General features: G+C 41.4%; 1 protein-coding gene across 4 annotated transcripts in view; it reads right to left on the bottom strand.

Moving 5' to 3' along the window:
* The window catches only part of LOC125912321 (calcium-binding mitochondrial carrier protein SCaMC-1), a 144,148-nt gene that overhangs the window by 54,868 nt on the left and 70,693 nt on the right, over positions 1–18,587 (bottom strand). The window contains exon 1 of one of the 4 annotated variants that reach the window (XM_049616676.1): positions 6,349–6,743. The exons of 2 other annotated variants lie outside the window; for them this stretch is intronic. In XM_049616676.1, coding sequence (XP_049472633.1) covers positions 6,349–6,531 — 183 coding nt within the window. In that variant the 5' untranslated portion in view covers positions 6,532–6,743. Of the gene's footprint in view, positions 1–6,348; positions 6,744–18,587 lie in introns of those variants that run through there. One more of the 4 variants, XM_049616678.1, reaches the window with a different exon arrangement.

Below are 18,587 nucleotides of genomic sequence, written 5' to 3'. Positions count from 1 at the left end.
TTCCCCTATCTGGAGGCTTATGGAATACCTGATTGACAGGCCTGAAATCCCCACATAACAGCGTCTGACCAGGGAATCTGCTTCATAGTAAAAGAGGTGTGGAAGTAGGCCCATGACCAAGGGATCCACTGGCGTATTACACACCACACTGTCCAGAAGCAGCCATCCTCACAGGATGCTAGAGGGGCCTACTGAAACCATAACTGAAGCACTGAGGAGACAATATTTGGCCAAAGTGAGTTGCCAGCCTTCAGGATGCAGTATATGTATGAGATGAGAGACCTCTGTATGGTTCTGTCCCCCAACAGGAAGAAAACGTGAGTTCAGGAACCAAGAGGTAGGAGCAAGAGCAGTCACACTTACTAGCATTCCATGTGACCCACTGGGAGACTTTTTGCTTCCTGCTCCCACAACTCTGGGCTTTACAGGGTTAGTTTCTAGTCCCCAAACAGGGAATACAGCAAGGGTCCCCCTGAACCACAGCTACAGCTACCACCAGGACACATGGAACTCCCTGTGTCCAGGGACCAACAGGCAAGAAAAGAAGTCATTGCTTTAGTAGGTTTCAGTTGACCCCGATCAGCAGGAGACAGGGCTGCTTTTATGCAATGGAGACAAACAGGAATAGGTACGGAACTTAGGTGACCCATGTGGACACCACAAACGCTACCTGGTACTCCACTGCCCAATTAGAACTGTGAACGGACACAAGCAGCAACACTGGCTTGAGAAGCTCAGACCCCTCACAAATGAAGGTTTGAGGCACACCGGAAGTCACAAAGACCTGCAGGTATTATAGCTGAGTATGAGTGGAATTTAAAGGAGACAGTCAAGAGGCGCCTGAGTGGCTCAGTCGGTTAAGTGTCTGGCTCTTGACTTGGGTTCAGGTCATGATCTCACGGTTGTGGGAATGAGCCTCACATCAGGCTCCACACTGAGCATGGAGCCAACTTGAGATTCATTCTCATTCTCACTCTCTCTCTCTCTCTACCCCCGCCCTCCGGCTCACACTCTCTCTCTCTCTCTCTCTCAGAATAAATAAATAAACATTGTTTTTAAAAAATAGACAGTCAAGAAGGGAAATGAGTACCAGCTGTGACTGGAATGGAGACTGTAGTTTGTCCCACTGACCTCCCTGAGAAACAGAGGGAGAAAACAATGAGGAAGTATTCCCCACAATGATGTAGAGAAGCAGATTTGCGTGGCACAAGGAGAGGTCTCTGGTGGCTAGGTCAGATCACCCGTGAAGGGAAGCTGATGTGGGAGCAGAGCTGACTGACGGCTGGCCTTGCCACACCTTTGGACCCTGCTGCCACAGCTCTCACACCAAGTACATGCTTGCCCTGGGCTGCTCCAACCAAACACTGGCCACAGCAGGGGACCAGCACAGGGCAGCCTGTGACACAGGACTCCACTGACAACATTTGCCCTGTGACTCCCTATTATCTTAGCTGAGACTTTCTAAGAACACTGCTTTGACCTAAAGTTGTTCCAAAATCATTCTTCTTCAACTCAGTTCTAACAGGGGTTAAATTTATGTCATGGTCTTAAGACCCCCTCGACTTACTCCTTTTTTCGTCCTCCTTACCCTTCACAAGCATTGCTCCCAATAAATCTTTTGCACACTCAATCCCATCTTGGGTTTCTTCCCCTCAGAAGACCAGAACTGACAGTACAAGAGAAGTTCAACACAAGAGGTGATAACATGAGATCTGGCAACTGGCTCACTCATCACCCAACTGGCAAAGAGCCCTGAGTGGAATATGGCACAAGAATAATGTTTTGCACAAGGTAGGAGCCCAATGCTGATGATTTCCCAGTGGTGATTTGGGAAATGACTGTTTGAGGACGACACCCTGGTATAATAATTCAGGCATTTGAAAAATATGCTATAAGGGTAGGCAAGACAGTGTACTGATAAAAGGATCAATTTACCAGGAGGATACCAAAATGCTAAATTTGAACACACCAGTAGTATAGTCTACTATATAGTCTATTTTTAAAATATAAAAGGGAAAATTGACAGAATTATAAAGAGAAGTTGGCAAATCCACAACCACAGAGGAAGCTTTTGACATCTTTCAGTAGAGATTGTAGTAACAATAGTCAATAATTTAAAGGCTAGGGGCACCTGGGTGGCTCAGTCGGTTGAGTGTCCAACTTTGGTTCAGGTCATGATCTTGCAGTCCATGAGTTTGAGCCCCATGTCAGGCTCTGTGCTGACAGCTCAGAGCCTGGAGCCTGCTTCAGATTCTGTGTCTCTGTCTCTCTCTGCCCCACCCCTGTCTCTTTGCCTCTCTCTCAAAAATAAATAAACATTTAAAAAATTTTTAATAATAATTTAAAGGCTAATTGTTGGGATGCCTGGGTGGCTCAGTCAGTTAAGCACCCAACTCTTGATTTCAGCTCAGGTCATGAAATAAGGGTCGTAGGATCAAGCCCCATGTCAGGCTCCACACTGAGCATGGCGTGGAGCCTGCTTAAGATTCTCTCTGCCCCTCCCCAACTCATGCTTGCTCTCTCTAAAAAAAAAAAAATAATAATAAATAAATAAATAAATAAATAAATTTTTTTAAAAAATAAAGGCTAATGGCTGATTGCTTATTAGGTACCAGGCAGTTTTATAAGTACTTGACATATTTTAATTCATTTATTCTTCACAATAACCCTATGATATAGGAACTAATGTTGCTTCTGTCACAGTTGAGGAAACTGGGGCAAGAGAGGTTAAGAAAATTGTCCAGAAAGGGGTGAAGCCAAAATTGGTAAAGGGGAGTTACAGAATGAATAAGTCACAGAGATGAAAACCACAGCGTAGGGAATATAGTTAATGGTATTGTAATAGTGTTGTATGGTGACAGATGACAGCTACACTTGTGAGCACAGCAGAACATACAGAGTTGCTGAATCACTATGTTGTACACCTGAAACTAATGTAACATTGTGTGTCAACTATACTTCAATTAAAAAAAGAGAGGGAAAAAGAAAATTGTCCAAAGTTAACTAGTAAGTAGCAGAACCAAGATTCAAACCCAGACAGTTTGCTTAGATTTCTCCTATTTTCTTATGCATGTAAAAAGATGTTTATCTGCCAAAACTATGAAGACAATAAAAAGATCAGCAATGGGGGACAGGGATGAGTAGGCAGAGCACAGAATTTTTAGGGCAGTGAAAATTCTCTGTATGATATTGTAATGATGGATACATGTATTATACATTTGTCCAAAACTACAGAATATACATTCCTAGAGTGAACCCTAAGGTAAACTATGGGCTTTGGGTGATAATGATGTGTCAATGTAGGTTCACTCTTGGTTAAAAAAAAGCACCATTCTGTTGAGTGATGTTGACGATAGGGGAGGCTATGCATGTCATGTGTAAGGGCAGAGGGTATATGGGAAATCTCTGTACCTTCCTCTCAATTAAACTTAAAAATTGATCTTAAAAAATAAGTCTTCATTTAGAAAAAAAAAGATGTTTCTCTTATTTTATCCAGGATTTCTTTGTATCTTGCAATAGGAGGATTTTTGGTTATCTTGTCCTACACAGGCTGGAAATACAAGTACTAACAACTGCTTTACCCTTAAATTTTATCTTTTTTTTTCTGCAATTATCTCAAATGGGCCTCTGCCTTGTTTAGGCTGTTTCAAATCACAGGCCTAAATATTTTTGTATTACAGTGTTTAGGTGACTAAGACATGACCCTCATCTTCGAGATGGTTGGTCTTATTGGAGGGCACAGGCAGTAACTGAAAATAATACCTTTTGAAAATGATAACAGTAGTGACATGTGAGACAAATGACTTACACATAGTAGGGTGTGATCAACTCTTCTATAGAGGGTGGTCCAAAAAGGCTCATCTCAGAGGAGGTGATACTTATAAAAACAAAACAAAAACCTCTTTTTCCCCCTAATCATAATAATATACAATTATTTTTAAAAATTGAATACAAAAATTGTGAAGAAAAAAGTAAAAAGGTAATTTAACTCCAGTCATCCATAAATAACCATTATTGACCTTTTTTTTAAAGTTTATTTATTTTGAGAGTGTGCAAGCAGGGTAAGGGTAAAGAGAAAGGGAAAGAGAATCCCAAGCAGGCTCCACACTGTCAGTGTAGAGCCCAATAAGGGGCTTGAATTCATGAGCCATGAGATCATGACTCAAGCTGAATCCAAGTCAGAGTTTAACTGACTGAGTCACCCAAGTGCCACTACCATTATTAACATTTTATTGAAGAAGTCAAGGGGCACCTGGGTGGTTCAGTCAGTTAAGTGCTGGACTTCGTCTCAGGTCATGATCTCAGTCTATGAGTTCAAGCCCCACACTGGGCTCTGTGCTGACAGCTCAAAGCCTGGAGTCCGCTTCAGATTCTGTGTCTACCCCCTCCCTCACTCACGCTCTGTCTCTCTCTCAAAAATAAATAAATATTTTTTAAAAAAGTCAAAAAAGAGTGCTGGGAATAGTTAATAATATCTAGCATAAGCACAGGGAGTAATACTGTATATGTGTATATGTATGCATAAAATACATTTTATGCTTATGTATAATATATGTGTGTGTGTGATAGCGATAAATATATGCCATCCTATTCTATGTTTGCATTCACATAATTTTATACAACTTACTTTATAATTTGTTCATATATAAACTCTGGAAAACTAAAGGTATTTTTTATTTCTGATTTTAAGTTCTTATTTTCTTAATCAACCTTACCAGAGGTTTGTCTATTTTACTGATATTTTCAAAGAACCAACCAAAAAAGTGTATCTTTGGAAATTTAAAGCACACATTTAAATAATTCATGGGTCTGGGGCACCTGGGTGGCTCAGTTGGTTAAGTGTCCAGCTTCAGCTCAGGTCATGATCTCGTGGTTCTTGGGTCCAAACCCCGCATTAGGCTCTGTGCTGACAGCTCAGAGCCTGGAGCCTGCTTCGGATTCTGTGTTTCCCTCCCTCTCTGCCCCTCTCCCACTCACATACACACACTCTCTCTCTCTCTCACTAAAAAAAATTAAAAAATTTAAAAATTAATAAATAATTCATGGGTTAATGATGAAATCACATTGGAAATTAGAAAATACTTGGAACTAAATAACAAAAATACAAATTTGTGGGATGCAGCTAAAAAAAGTGATTAAAGGGATACTGTAGTTCAAAATTAAGTCATCAAGCATTCAACTGAAAAAATTAGAAAAAGAGCACATGAGTAAGCCCCAAGAAAGCAGAAGGAAAGACACAAATTAATGGGAAAAAAATAACAAAGAAACCATCAGCAAAAAGTACCAAACGTTCATTCTTTCAAAGTATAAATAAGAAAAATCTTTGACAAAATTGAAGGAGGGGGGTGGAGATCAATATCAGAAATGAAATTGAGCAAGTTAATGACACATAGTCAGAACTTTTTAAAAACTGTAAGTGAATATTATGAACCTTGGACAAAATAGACAGTTTTCTAAAAATTGTAACTTACTAATAAGCCTGACCTCGGTAAGAAATAGTAAACTAACGGGGGGGGGGGCGGCTGGAACTACTAAAGACATTGAACGAGTAGCTTAAAATGTAACTGTGAAGCAGTTGTTGGCTCTTATGGTTTAATCACCTTCCCTCTTGGGATAGGGAATGTCGAAGTGTCCTCTTACGTTTCGGAGCGGTTGGCGAGTTTCCAAGTATCCCCACCTCGCTAAGGGGGCTGAACTTCAGAGGCACAATCAAAATGACTCATAGGAGTTGAAACTGCTCAGCGACAGGCCAACCCTTTAGGTCAATATATGTACTGAGGACATTAAGAAGGTCTTAAACAAGGGAATGTTGCCTCTCCTCAACAGTTAGCTGGCAGGAAACACACGGTTGGTTGGTTTTCACAAGTTCTGAAATACTAGACAAAACTAGCTGGTGTAACAAAGCAGCTTCTGAGTGTTACAAAGTGTGAGCCTTTTTTACAGAACCTGGAGCCCACGTAAGTCTGAGAACTTGAAAAACAAACAACAAAAACCCTAAATAAACAAAAAACTTAATGAGAGCTAAAAAAAAAAAATTCTTTATGATTAAATTTTGCAGAAAGGCAGGTGAAGGAGCCGGGATGCATTCACACAAAAGTACTGCGGTACAGACGTTTTAAATCGTTAGAGCGGGCCACAGTGTTCGCTGCGCTAACTTCCTTTGGAAAAATACCAGGAGGCTTTCAGGTGACGAGCACCGGTCCCGGGGGACCCTGGCCCCGCGCCCCATTCCCGAGCTTCGGCACCCGATCGCCGGCTGGAAGCCGCACAGTTCCGCCTTCCTTGCAGCCCGCACCCAGAATCTCCGCAGCCCTCCCGGCCCTCCCGCTGCGCCCAGCAGCCACCTACCTCCTCGTCATCCTGGCCCAGGGCGACGCCCAGGCCCTTGAGCCCCTCCTGCAGCTCGCCGATGTCCACCACGCCGTCCCCGTTGCGATCCAGCTTCTGGAAGAGGGTCTCGAAGCGCGTCGGCGGCGCCGCGTCCTGGCAGGCCGCCGCGGGCAGCACGAAGCCCCGCAGCCAACGCAGCATGGTCCCGGAGGCGCGGGGCGGCGCAGCCCAGGGGAGTCACCGGGGCGAGGACTTGGGGGGTGGCGGGTGCGACGAGGACCAGCGCCCCGGCCGCCGCCTGGCTGCGAGGAGCCCGCCGGGTGCAGGGCGCAGGAGCAAAGACCCCAACCCACCCCGGCTTGGCGCGCAGGGAGTGGCCGCTCCAGCTGCTGCTCGGGGAGGAGCTCGCCCGGCGCCGGCCTCCCTTAGAGGCGTGGAGGGGCGGGCCTAGCGCTGCCTAGAGCGGAGCAGGAAGTGAAAGGGCTGCCTTGGGTCTCCGGAGGGGCGGTGGGACCGGGGCTGGGGAAAGGGGGGGAGGGTGGTACGGGGAGGAGGAGGTCTGCTCGCGCCCAGTGGAGCTGTCAGAGAGGCAAATTCGAGGAGCAAGCCCCCAGAGGCTGGGGGTTTTAGCATCCGCAGGTTAAGTGCTGGGGCGGGGGGAGAGGACGTTCGAAGCTCAGGTTAACTTCACGCCCCCTTTCCCTAACAGCTTGAAGTTTCAGCAAGCTGCCCGGAGGTAGTCCTCTCTGCATGGAAAGTGAGCCATGTCGGTCGGCCCAAATATCTGACTTTTTCGTGTGGCTCCACAGATACTACACTTCCAGGCCTGTTTTCCATTAACAAAAAGGAGGAAGTTGGGTGTTTGCACACCTGGGATGGGAATTCTTTAAGAAACAGAGAAGTTAAGGGGGCGCCTGGGTGGCACAGTACTTTCAGCGCCCCACTGTTGAGTTTGGCTGAGGTCAGGATCAGACGGGTTCATGGGATGGATCCCCTGCGATGGGCTCTGCGACAACAGCACGGAGCCTGCTTCGGATCCTCTGTCTCCTGTCTCCCTCCCTCTCTGCCCCTCCCCCACTCGCTCTCTCTTCAAAATAAACATTAAAAATTTATTTAAAAAAAGAAACAAGTTAAAGCTGAAAGCAATTTAAAAAAACAAACAACACCTAAAACTAATACAGTATTACATGTCAATTATGTCTCAATACAACTGGGGGTAAAAAAAAAAAAAGGAGAAACTCAAGGGTCTTTGGCAGAAAAGATCCATGTTCATCCAGGTGGGCAGTGGTAAAAAGAGGGACTACTTTGCTCTACAGCTTAGTAAGATCTGACCCTGACAAATCATAGGGAGCATTTGCCAGCAGCACTTACCAGGAGGACCTCAGGCCCCTCTCTTTCAAGAGGGGTACAGCTACATGGCTTAGGGCTTCCTTCATAACATGGAATAAGACAAGGAACACCGGGGATAGAGAGAAAGTGGCAGGGTCCTAATTCTTCTGCTGTGCAAACTTGGAAATGTGGCATAGCTTCTCTATCAGCCTCTCATCAGTAACATGAGAGTATGAATATCTGCCTCATAGCAACAGGGTTTTACATTGTATGGGAAAGGTCTTAATACTCTCAAGTGCCAATAAAATGAGATTCACCAATTGTAATAATTCCCTGTTCATCCACCAGCCACTTAATAGAAACTGTTGTTTCATTCCTCTTATCTTCAGGAGCTATAACTCTGTACTTATAAGGCTTTCCCCACATCCTCTGAATAACTAAACAAAGACTAGTTCTTCCAACAAAACCCAGGAACTCAGACCCAGAAATCACTTCCCCTCATGCCATTTTATATATCGAAGGCACAGGCGAATCTAGAGTTTGTAAATTGAGGACTGCCTGTTTAGTTACATCATTGTGAGACCAATCTCTTCATACTACTTCTGAATTCCAATCTTGTTATCAATTATCCTCTTCCTTTGGAAATGCCTTCTAACCACATCAAATTTTCTATCTGTCCTTAAAAACCTCTTTTAACCACCACTGTGGATACACTGTACTCGAAGAGAGGCTGCTTGAAATAGTCCTCCCAGACTTAAATGTTTTTTTCTTTTTTCTTTTTTTGTAGTAACTAGAGGAATTAACTGTCAAAACTTTGAGAAAATTTTTTTTAAACACAAAGCCTTGTACAAGAAAGTTTACAGCAGTTTTATTCATGATCATCCAAACCCAAGAACAAGCAAAGTGTCCTTAAATGAGTGAATGGATGAGCGATCTGTGTTGCATTCATACAGTGGAACACAGTGATAACAAGGAGTGTCTCACTACACCATATAACACGCTATATGGCATTCTGGAAAAGGCAAAACTATAGGGACAGAAAACAGACCAGGGTTGCCAGGGGCTGGGGCGTGAGAGGTGTTGACTATGTAACAGCATAAGGGAGCTTCTGGGGGTAACGGAGCTGCTTAGGTTTTGATTCTGGTGGTGGTTACACAACTGTCACTTTGTTAAAATGCACAGCAGTGTATACTAAAAAGGTTTACTTTCACTCTGTGGAAATTATACCTCATTAAATCTGACTGTAATATCTGACTTAAACATAAGTAAAACAGAATAAGAATTCTTAGTTCAAAATATCACTGTGAAAATCAAAACAAGTTTGTGACTTATTACACAAAAGTATGGTTGCAGACCAGCAGCATCAGTATCACTCGGGAGCTTATTAGGAAATACAGTCTCAGGACCACCTCAGAGTTGCACTTATGCAAAAGCCCCAGTGATCCTTTCCTACATCAAAGTTTGAGAAGCTTTGCTTCTCAAGTATAAAGTATATAGTAATGGTATAAAGTAAGTGGTATAAAGTAATGCCACTCAAAGTGTGGTTTGCACACTAGTGCCAGACTACAAGCTCTTCCCTGTTCACAACAAGTTTAGTCAGAGATTAAGAGGAAGCATCCAGAAACATTATAGCAGTTTTGATAGAGTACTTTTATATTTGTTGAGTCTAATAATGACTCCTGTATTGTCTTTTTAATTTTAATTCTCTAACAAATCATTTTTACTGTATTTCACAATGGTTTATGTATCCACAATGGATTAAGAAAACACTGTTGGGGCGCCTGGGTGGCTCAGTCAGTCAAGTGTCCGACATCAGCTCAGGTCATGATCTCACGGTTCATGAGTTCGAGCCCCGCGTGGGGCTCTGTGCTGACAGCTGGGAGCCTGGAGCCTGTTTCAGATTCTGTTTCTGTCTCTCTTCCTCTCCCCTATTCACTCTCTGTCTCTCTTTCTCAAATACAAAAAATAAAACATAAAAAAAATTTTTTTAAGAAAACACTGTTACTTGGGGGACCTGGGTGGCTTAGTTGGTTGAGCGTCCAGCTTCACCTCAGGTAATGATCTCATGGTTCGTGAGTTCAAGCCCCACGTCAGGCTCTGTGCTGACAGCTCAGAACTGGAGCCTGCTTCAGATTCCGTGTCTCCCTGTCTCTCTGCTCCCTGCCCCCACCCCGCCAATTGCACTCTGTCTCTCTCGAAAGAAAGAAAGAAAGAAAGAAAGAGAAAGAAAACACTGTTACCATACAGAATAAAGGTAAAATTAACAATACAACTTCCTGCATGAGAGAATAAAATTTTACATAGACATTTAAACACACGCACGAGAGACAGCATCCCTACCCATTTCTATGTTGATAATTCCCAAAGACAAGTAGCTCCGACAGAGATCAAAAGGAGAAACCCTGAACTCAGATGTCCTTAACCCAATTCATTTCTGTGGTCAGGACAGAAGTTGAGGGTTCAGCCCAATTCAGCTTGCCTCTGTATTTTTCCAGTTTCTAGCTTTCTTAAGCACTACCATCTTCCATTGGAACGACCTTCAAACTTTATAAATTTCATCTATTTTGGTCTTCAAAGACCTTTTTCAGCACCTACCTTGTAGTTAGGAAGAATCCCCTTGAATGATCATTCTAGATGTTCATAGTTTTAGCTGGTAAACAAGTTTACCCTTTTTACCTACTGGACCATGCAGTTACTGTGGGTGCTAAGAAAACCAAAGTCTCAGCCTCTCTACAAGGAATAACTCTGTGTCAAAATTCTGTTCACTGCTGTCTCAAATTTAAGGAATTACAAAGTGGGCTATGTAAGAGAATTCAATTGGTTCAGGGTAAAGCCATCACCATCACCAGAAAGCTAGTTTTATCATATGTATTTTAACCTTGAATATCCAGGTAGTCTTTAGAGAGACAAGAATCGTTTTAAGTTTTAACTCTATCTAAGCTACGTGAATATTCCCTTGAGATTTTCCAAGTCATGTACGAGACAGAAATCCAGATAACCAGGAGAATTCTGTGTCTTGCTCACTACCCCTCATCATCCACTACCCTTAACCACCCAAAAAAGTAAATGCTGACATGGCACTTAATTACTGGAAGTTTGACATCATTACTAAATCGTGTAAATACTTCCCATTTCAATACAGTTGTGTCAAGTTCAAACTGGCTTCAAAACCACATCCCTCACTACTTTGAAAATAACTATGTAAAAGACTGTGTTAAGAATGTCTTCAGTTTGTGAAAATTTATGTAAATTTTGTTCTGAAGGCTGATAGATTTAAAATGAAAAAAAAAAAAGCACATCTATTAAGGAATCAATAATTATGAAAATTAGATCAATATTCTATATATTTTTGCTTGTAAAGCCACCATCTCTCTCCCCTCCTTCCCTTCCATCCTCTCTCCCTCCCTCCCTCCCTTCCTTCATCACCAGTTAAACGTCATTAGGCGGGCTTGAGGAAAGCTGCCCAGAACGGGTCAGAGCTCAGGGAAAGAAGATGGGCAGGGCAGCAGCCTCCTGGGTTGGGAGGCTGGTTACATATAAGGGGCTTGAGCAAGTAAATAAATATATTGAGGATAGTAAGAGCTAGGCTTCCTGCTCTCAGAGAAAGGAGTTAGAAACATGCAAAAGAGAAAGCTAGAATGAACCCTACAGTGTTGCATTTGAATTAGTGGTATTGGTGCGAACGCATGGTTTTAAATATTCTTGGATACAGAAATATAAAGAGGTCTTTGTTCTCATAGGGCATACAGTTCAGTCAGAGGAAACAGGAAATAATCATACCTCTGGGGTTCTGCAGCTAGAAGAAGTTTGGGTTGTATAAATAACAATAAAATTAAGAATCTATAAAAACAATTTAAAAAATTGCTCCCCTGGCATTTATTTTTAAAGTTATGCTGTGCAGAGGTGTCTGGGTGGCTCAGTCAGTTGGGCATCCGACTTCAGCTCAGGTCATGATCTCACAGTCTGTGAGTTCGAGCCCCACATCGGGGTCTGTGCTGACAGCTCAGAGCCTGGAGCCTGCTCTGGATTCTGTGTCTCCCTCTCTCTCTCTGCCCCTCCCCCGCTCATGCTCTGTCTCTCTCTCTGTCAAAAATAAATAAACATTAAAAAAAAAATTTAGTTATGCTGTGCAGAAATTTCCAATGCACATTTTCCCATTTTAAAATGTTCATCACTCATTTAAAAAAAAAATTTTTTTTGAGAGAGAGACAGAGACAGAGCACAAGTGGGGGAGAGGCAGAAAGAGAGGGAAACACAGAATCTGAAGCAGACTCCAAGCTCTGAAGCTGTCAGCAAAGCCAGACGCAGGGCTGGAACACACACACTTGAGCTCATGACCTGAACAAAAGTCGGACGCTTAACCGACTGAGCCACCCAGGTGCCCCCATCACTCATTTTTAAAACATAAATTTTTGCTGGTTTTTTTTCTTTCATGCCTTTTTGCTATATATATATATATATATATATATGTATATATTCAAATTGTTGATGTCTTACATTAAAGTTTGCATACGTCTTTGTGATGTCTTCAAACTCATGATCACTTGTATATTTGTACTAATGTGACTGTACTTGTATCTTTGTAGTAAGTTTCAAAGAGTTTGAGAGCAATTCAATTTGCAGAAAGTTCATCTCTTGAGTACATTTTCAGTGTTGTTCTCCCAAAGAAAAAGCCAGCATTGGGGAAAATGGCCACCATGTAATGTTGCTAACATCTCAATAGAGGGTGCTGTTACCTAAAGATGAAGGACGGTCAGAGCTAAATAGAAGCTGGAGTGGGGGGAGTGAAAGCAGAAGGGGATCCAAGGAAAGGAAGAAAAGTGGGTCTTTCTTTTTTGGTCATCAATATAGTTATAGATACCTAAACTACACTAACAAAAGATACAAACTGAAATGTTATTTAAAACCTGGGTGTAACAATATACTTTCTTTCCATTAAAAAAAATAGTCTGTCTATATCCATTCCTGCACTCTAACAAAACTAAAGTAAATCAACAGAACTATCATACATTTACCTTTAAAAGCTATTTTATATATTGCAAAAACAATGCATCACGTCGGCATACTTCCTCTGTCAATAACAAAATCTAAGGTTCCTCTGGAGTCTGGAACTTATAATCCTTGTGAATGATTTCTCAGTGACTCCATCATCTACTTAAGCCCTGAAGTAGATAATGTAACTCCAAATTAGATAATGTGCTCCAAAAAAGGCCAAAAGATGGTTAAAATTCTTTTTGTAACCCTTGACATCTTCTGCTGCCAAAGCGTACCACTTTTTTTTTTTTCATGTTTCTCACTGCCTTTGATCAGGTCTTTATTCAAAATTAGCTGTCCAAAATGATTTGACTTTTATGGAATTTTTTTTAAGTGTCCCACTTTTTAAAGTTGTTACAGTATTGATACATTTTTGTTGTTGATTTTACCTAACCCTTCCTTTCATGACTATACAGCTTCAAATGTCTCCTAGATGTTGGCTCTATATAAGGCACTATAAGACTTGTGTGTGTATATACAATAAATTTATAGTCATATTAAAACTTAATTTTTATATTTTCTGTTTTCAAAACAATTTTTTTTACCAAGACACCTTAGAAGTCTATCAGGAGATAGCGTTTGGAGAGTCCAAATGCCAGAAATCCCACTTGGCGTTAACTTAGCAACAGGAGAAAGGACTACAGCTGGAGCTGGGGTGAAATGAGAACCCCGAAATTGGAGTAGCCTCGAGATTCTCTCACATTCTCTGCTCCCATCTGAGCTCATTTTCATCTTTTCCCACAGTTCACCTCTGTGTTCTACACGTGGTAGAAAGCATGTTTGCAACAGCTCTCAGTTTTATGTCATGCCCCCTCAGGCGCCAGAGAGAACCTTTGCTAACACTCTCTGATACAACGTCTCCAAGTCTTCATGCGGGACTCCTCTTGGGGTTAGGCGCTCACTGCTGGAATAATTAGCCATGGTCCCAGTATTATGTCAATGCTCTGCAGTTCCCAGGGAAACCAGATAAAAGGAAAGGAGAGAAGGGCATTTTCTGGAAGAGGATATAGATGTACAGATAGAGTTTCTTTATTAAATGTAATTGCTTTGGGCTTCAGTATATCAGATTCTATCTAATTTGTCAAACATCCAAAAGTCAGTTCCACTTAAAAACAAATCAGATAAAAACAATAAAGTATCTCTGAAACTATTATTCAAGTCAACGACAAGATGAGATTCAATTAACAAAAGCTAAATTCATACTCAACATATAGGAACACAAATTTTATATAAGGTAATGCAGAATGAACAGGCAGTTAAGTAGAATTTTAGATTAAGATACCAAGACCACGGATAACCTATTTCAAAATGATATGCACGACCATAATGCAGAATTTTCAAAGGAAGTCATGGTGGTAAGTGAGAACCCTCACCGATACTGAGGGTAAAAGGGATTGCATTAGAAGAGGATATTTGGAAAGAGCTGCTGCTGCATTGAGTCCCCTCCTCTACCCAGCCCCACCTTCCACCTGGGGGAAGAGGTACGTGCCCCTCATCTCCAGCTTAGAGCAAAGAGCTTTAGTGAGACTCCCTGAAAATCTGACACGAGTTTTGAGGACTGATGGACTGTGGACAGAGTTACGGTTACAGAATGTTTGCTGACTGTTATCACCAATAAAGTGAAAGAGAAGTTGCTGCCTTAGGAAAGTTACACAGTCTGTTGAAACAAAGAATGTATGAATGTTTCTTCTGTATCAGATGTGAGCTGTGCAAGGTGCCCAGGGAAGGACTGTGTTGTCTTGGGTCCTGTCTAAAAGGGCTGAAGGGCTGTCTAAATTCAGAGATAAACTTCAGCAGGAAAAAAAAAGTAGAGGCATCATCAGTTGTGTAGAGATGAAGGAAGGAAATATAACTGACCAGCCAGGGAGAGTGCATGATACCCAACAAGAAACTACAGAATAGAGTTTCCTAGTGACTGGGTGGGATAGGAAGTCTCCACGGAAGCCACGAAAGAGCCCCATTAAAGAAAGATGTCAGGGCAGGGAACTCAGTGCGGCTCCTGTCAGCATGTTAGTCACAGAAGAACCGGCCTCCTGGCCTTTTCCTCTCCTTTCTATTCTGTTCACAGGCTAGAGAAAGAATCCTGGATGGGGAAAAGAGAGAAGCCAAACACGCCCAGCCCCCTCATTGCAGAAGGCCTTAGCAAAGGCAGAGGGAGAAGTTCTTTACCTTCAAGATCGCAGTTGTGATGACTGCACTGCACCCAGCATATTAATTATTTTTTTGAAGAACCTTTTGTTAACTGAAGCAATCAGGAAAGCTGTGGGACTTGCCCCAAATTTCATGTAGAGCAAGCACCAGCCCCACACGAAATAAAGTCAAAGTGACTCTGGGAAACACAGTTAAATGGCTTAGTAATTCCATCCCATAAGTTATGTTTGTTTTCCTACTTAAAATACTCAGCTGCAAGGGTCTCAGTAAATATAGAGATATTTAAGAGAAATGAATGAATACAGCTGTTAGAGTAACATCCTAAATTCCAGATAATCTACTTACATTATTCTCATTTAAGTCTCCTAACAATCTTCCAAAGTAGGAATTAATGACCCCCCCCTTTTCAATATTTATTTAGAGTGTGCGTGTGTGTGTATGTGAGCAGGGGAGGGGCAGAGGGAGAGGGGAGAGACAAAGAGAGAGAGAGAATCCCAAGCAGGCTCCACACTGTTAGTGCAGAGCCTGACCTGGGGCTCAAACCATGAACCATGAGCTCATGACCTTAACTGAGATCAAGAGTCAAATGCTTAGCCGACTGAGCCACCCAGGTGTTCCAAAACCCTTTTTTTACATATGTGAAAACTATCAGCAAGATTGAGTGACTTTCTGACAGATACCAAATGTTTTCACTCATGTGGATCCTGAGAAACTCAACAGAAGACCAGGGGGGAGGGGAAGGGAAAATAAAAGTTACAGAGAGGGAAGGAGGCAAACCATAAGAGACTCTTAAATACTGAAAACAAACTGAGGGTTGATGGGGGGTGAGGGGGAGGAGAAAGTGGGTGATGGGCATTGAGGAGGGCACCTGTTGGGATGAGCACTGAGTGTTGTATGGAAACCAATTTGACAATAAATTTCATTAAAAAAAAAAAAAAGATTGAGTGACTTTTCCAAATGACAGTCATGATTCATGTTCCTATAGATCTGGTCCCAACAACCATGTCCTTTCTAAACACCACCTTAGTTCCCAGGTCCTTCCTAGACATTTTTAATTTCCAGCAAATTTACCTAAAATCTCTGAGCTCCGGTTTCTTTGTGGACAAGTCTGGATTAGTAATACTTTTTCTGCCTTTCTCTAAGGGATATTGGAAGAATCGTGAGATAATACACTATAAAGCACTTCATTAATTCCAAAATATTGTTACTGGAGGAGGAGAGCAATATCTTATCGTCCCTTCTTCTGCAGACAGAAGAATTATCTTGGAGGCAACCATATTTTGTTTGGGACCGTACATCATCATCACAAATTGGGATATACTACAGCACTAAAAGCCATTATATCCTCTCTGAAAAAATTCAAACCAGAAATGCTTGCTTAAAAAATAAGTTTATTGGTCTAAAAGCCTAACACTGCTACCAATAAAAACCCAAAGTAGAAAATGGAGACCATTCTTTTTTATTTTATCATTGAATTAAAAACATGTATTTGGGTTATACAAATCATCATCAATCTAATTATGACTTGCCTGCAGTAATCCAGAGTGCACATGAATGAATGGAGTAAGGCTGGCCATGATGTGCACCTGTCTGAATTTTCTTTAGCCAAATTTATTTGTTAAATCTCGGAAGAACTTCCCACTGCCCACGCAACATCTTGCACAGACTTCTTGGTTGCTTTTTTTTTTCCTTTGTGACCTGATAGGGTGAGTATATATACACAACATTATGAGCACTTTTTTACCAAACTCTTCCTAGAACAAAGGTCATTTATGAGACAAGAGGTGATGGCTAAGAAATCAACTATAATAAAATTACTAAGTTTTAAAAAATGGATTAAAATATGCCTGTTTTATTCTTATATTTTTATTGTTTAAATGCTGTTGAAGGCATTTAATCTTGAAAACAAAGGAGCTTCATTAGCCACCTATGTTGTATTAGAATTTTTTCAGCCACCTTAAAATTCTCTCCTTTATAGGGGCACCTGACTGGCTCAGTTGGTGGAGCATGCAACTCTTGATCTCGGGGTTGTAGGTTTGAGTCCCACATCGGGTGTGAAGATTACTTAAAAAATAAAATCTTAAAAAAAATTCTTGGGGAGCCTGTGTGGCTCAGTCGGTTAAGCGTACAACTTCAGCTCAGGTCATAATCTCACAGTTCGTGGGTTCAAGCCCCACATCAGGCTCTGTGCTGACAGCTCAGATCCTGGAGCCTGCTTCAGATTCTCTGTCCCTGCTCTCTGCTCCTCCCCCACTCATGCTCTGTCTCTCTCTCTCTCTCAAAAACAGATAAACATTTTTTAAAAAAGAATTAAAAAAAATTCTCTCCTTTATAATTTCTCTCATTATTTTTAAATGACTTTTGTAATTTCATTTTTTTTAATGTTTATTTATTTTGGAGAGAGAGCACAAGCAGGGGAGGGGCCGATAGACAGAGGGGGACAGAGGGTCCAAAGCAGTCTCCACCCTGACAGCAGAGAGCCTGATGCAGTGCCCGAACCCACAGACTGTAAGATTATAACCTGAGCTGAAGTCGGACACTCAATGGACACAGCCACCCAGGAGCCCTGCAATTTCATTTCTGATTATAAAACTGATACGCATTTGTTGTATGAAAAATATAGAAAATCACAGAGGAAAATATACTCATGATCTCACTGTCCAGAGATTTAATTTAGATATAGTAAACTCTATCTCTCTGCCACCCGCACCAACTCTGCTTTCTATGTCTGCTTTATTGCATATTTCTTCTTTAATAAAATAATCTCAAATTACATATAATATTTTGAGTACTGCTTTTGCTAGATGATTTATATAAACATCTTCCCATGTCATTAATATTCTCCTATATCAACATTTCAAAGAACTGCTTAATGTTGTAATGTGTTATAGATTTAAACTAAGATTTCATGAATACATATTCATTACAATTCTTTGCTATTATAAACAATAGAAAATATAAACACTCCAGTAGATAAATCTTTTTTAATATCTATGATAATTTCCTTAGGATAAATTTCTAGAAGTAAAATTGCTCAGTTATGGCTTTTTCTTCTTCTGCTAAGTATTGTCAAATTGCCCTCCAGTAAGTTTGGACTAATACACACTTCCACAGGTAGTATATGAAAGTGCTTTATTTAATTAAAAGATGCAAGTGCTTTATTTAATTAAAAATGCAATTAAATATTAGAATATTATCAACTTTCTCAAATTTTTTTAATTGTTATTTTTCTAGAGAGAGTGTGTAAGTCAGGGAGATGGGCAGAGGGAGTGGGAGAGAGAGAGGGAGAGAGAATCCTAAGCAGGCTCCACACAAAGCGTGGAGCTTGATCCCACAACCTGGGATCATGATCTGAGCTGAAATCAAGAGTCAGACACTCAACAGACTGACTCACCCAGGTTCCCTTTCAGAAACTTTCTCAATTTAAGAGATGAAAATGGTGTCTTAATTTAATATGCAATACTTTGAATGGTAGTGTTTCCACTTTTACATTAAGATATGACCTATTCCAGCTAACTTTTTGTGAATTGTGAAAGGTAGGAGGATCAAAGTTCGTATTACTCCATATGGACATCCAGTTGTCCCAGAGTCATTTGTTGAAAACACTATCCTTTCCCCCCATTGGATACCTTGGCACTTCTATCAAAATTCAATTGACCACATATGCACGGGTCTGTTCCTGGGCTCTCCAGTTTGTTTCATTAATCTGAATGCCTATCCTTATGCCAATCCCATCCTGTCTT

This window comes from Panthera uncia (genome assembly GCF_023721935.1).
Source record: "Panthera uncia isolate 11264 chromosome C1 unlocalized genomic scaffold, Puncia_PCG_1.0 HiC_scaffold_4, whole genome shotgun sequence".
Taxonomy (NCBI): domain Eukaryota; kingdom Metazoa; phylum Chordata; class Mammalia; order Carnivora; family Felidae; genus Panthera; species Panthera uncia.
This window is presented reverse-complemented; position numbering and strand designations above follow the sequence as displayed.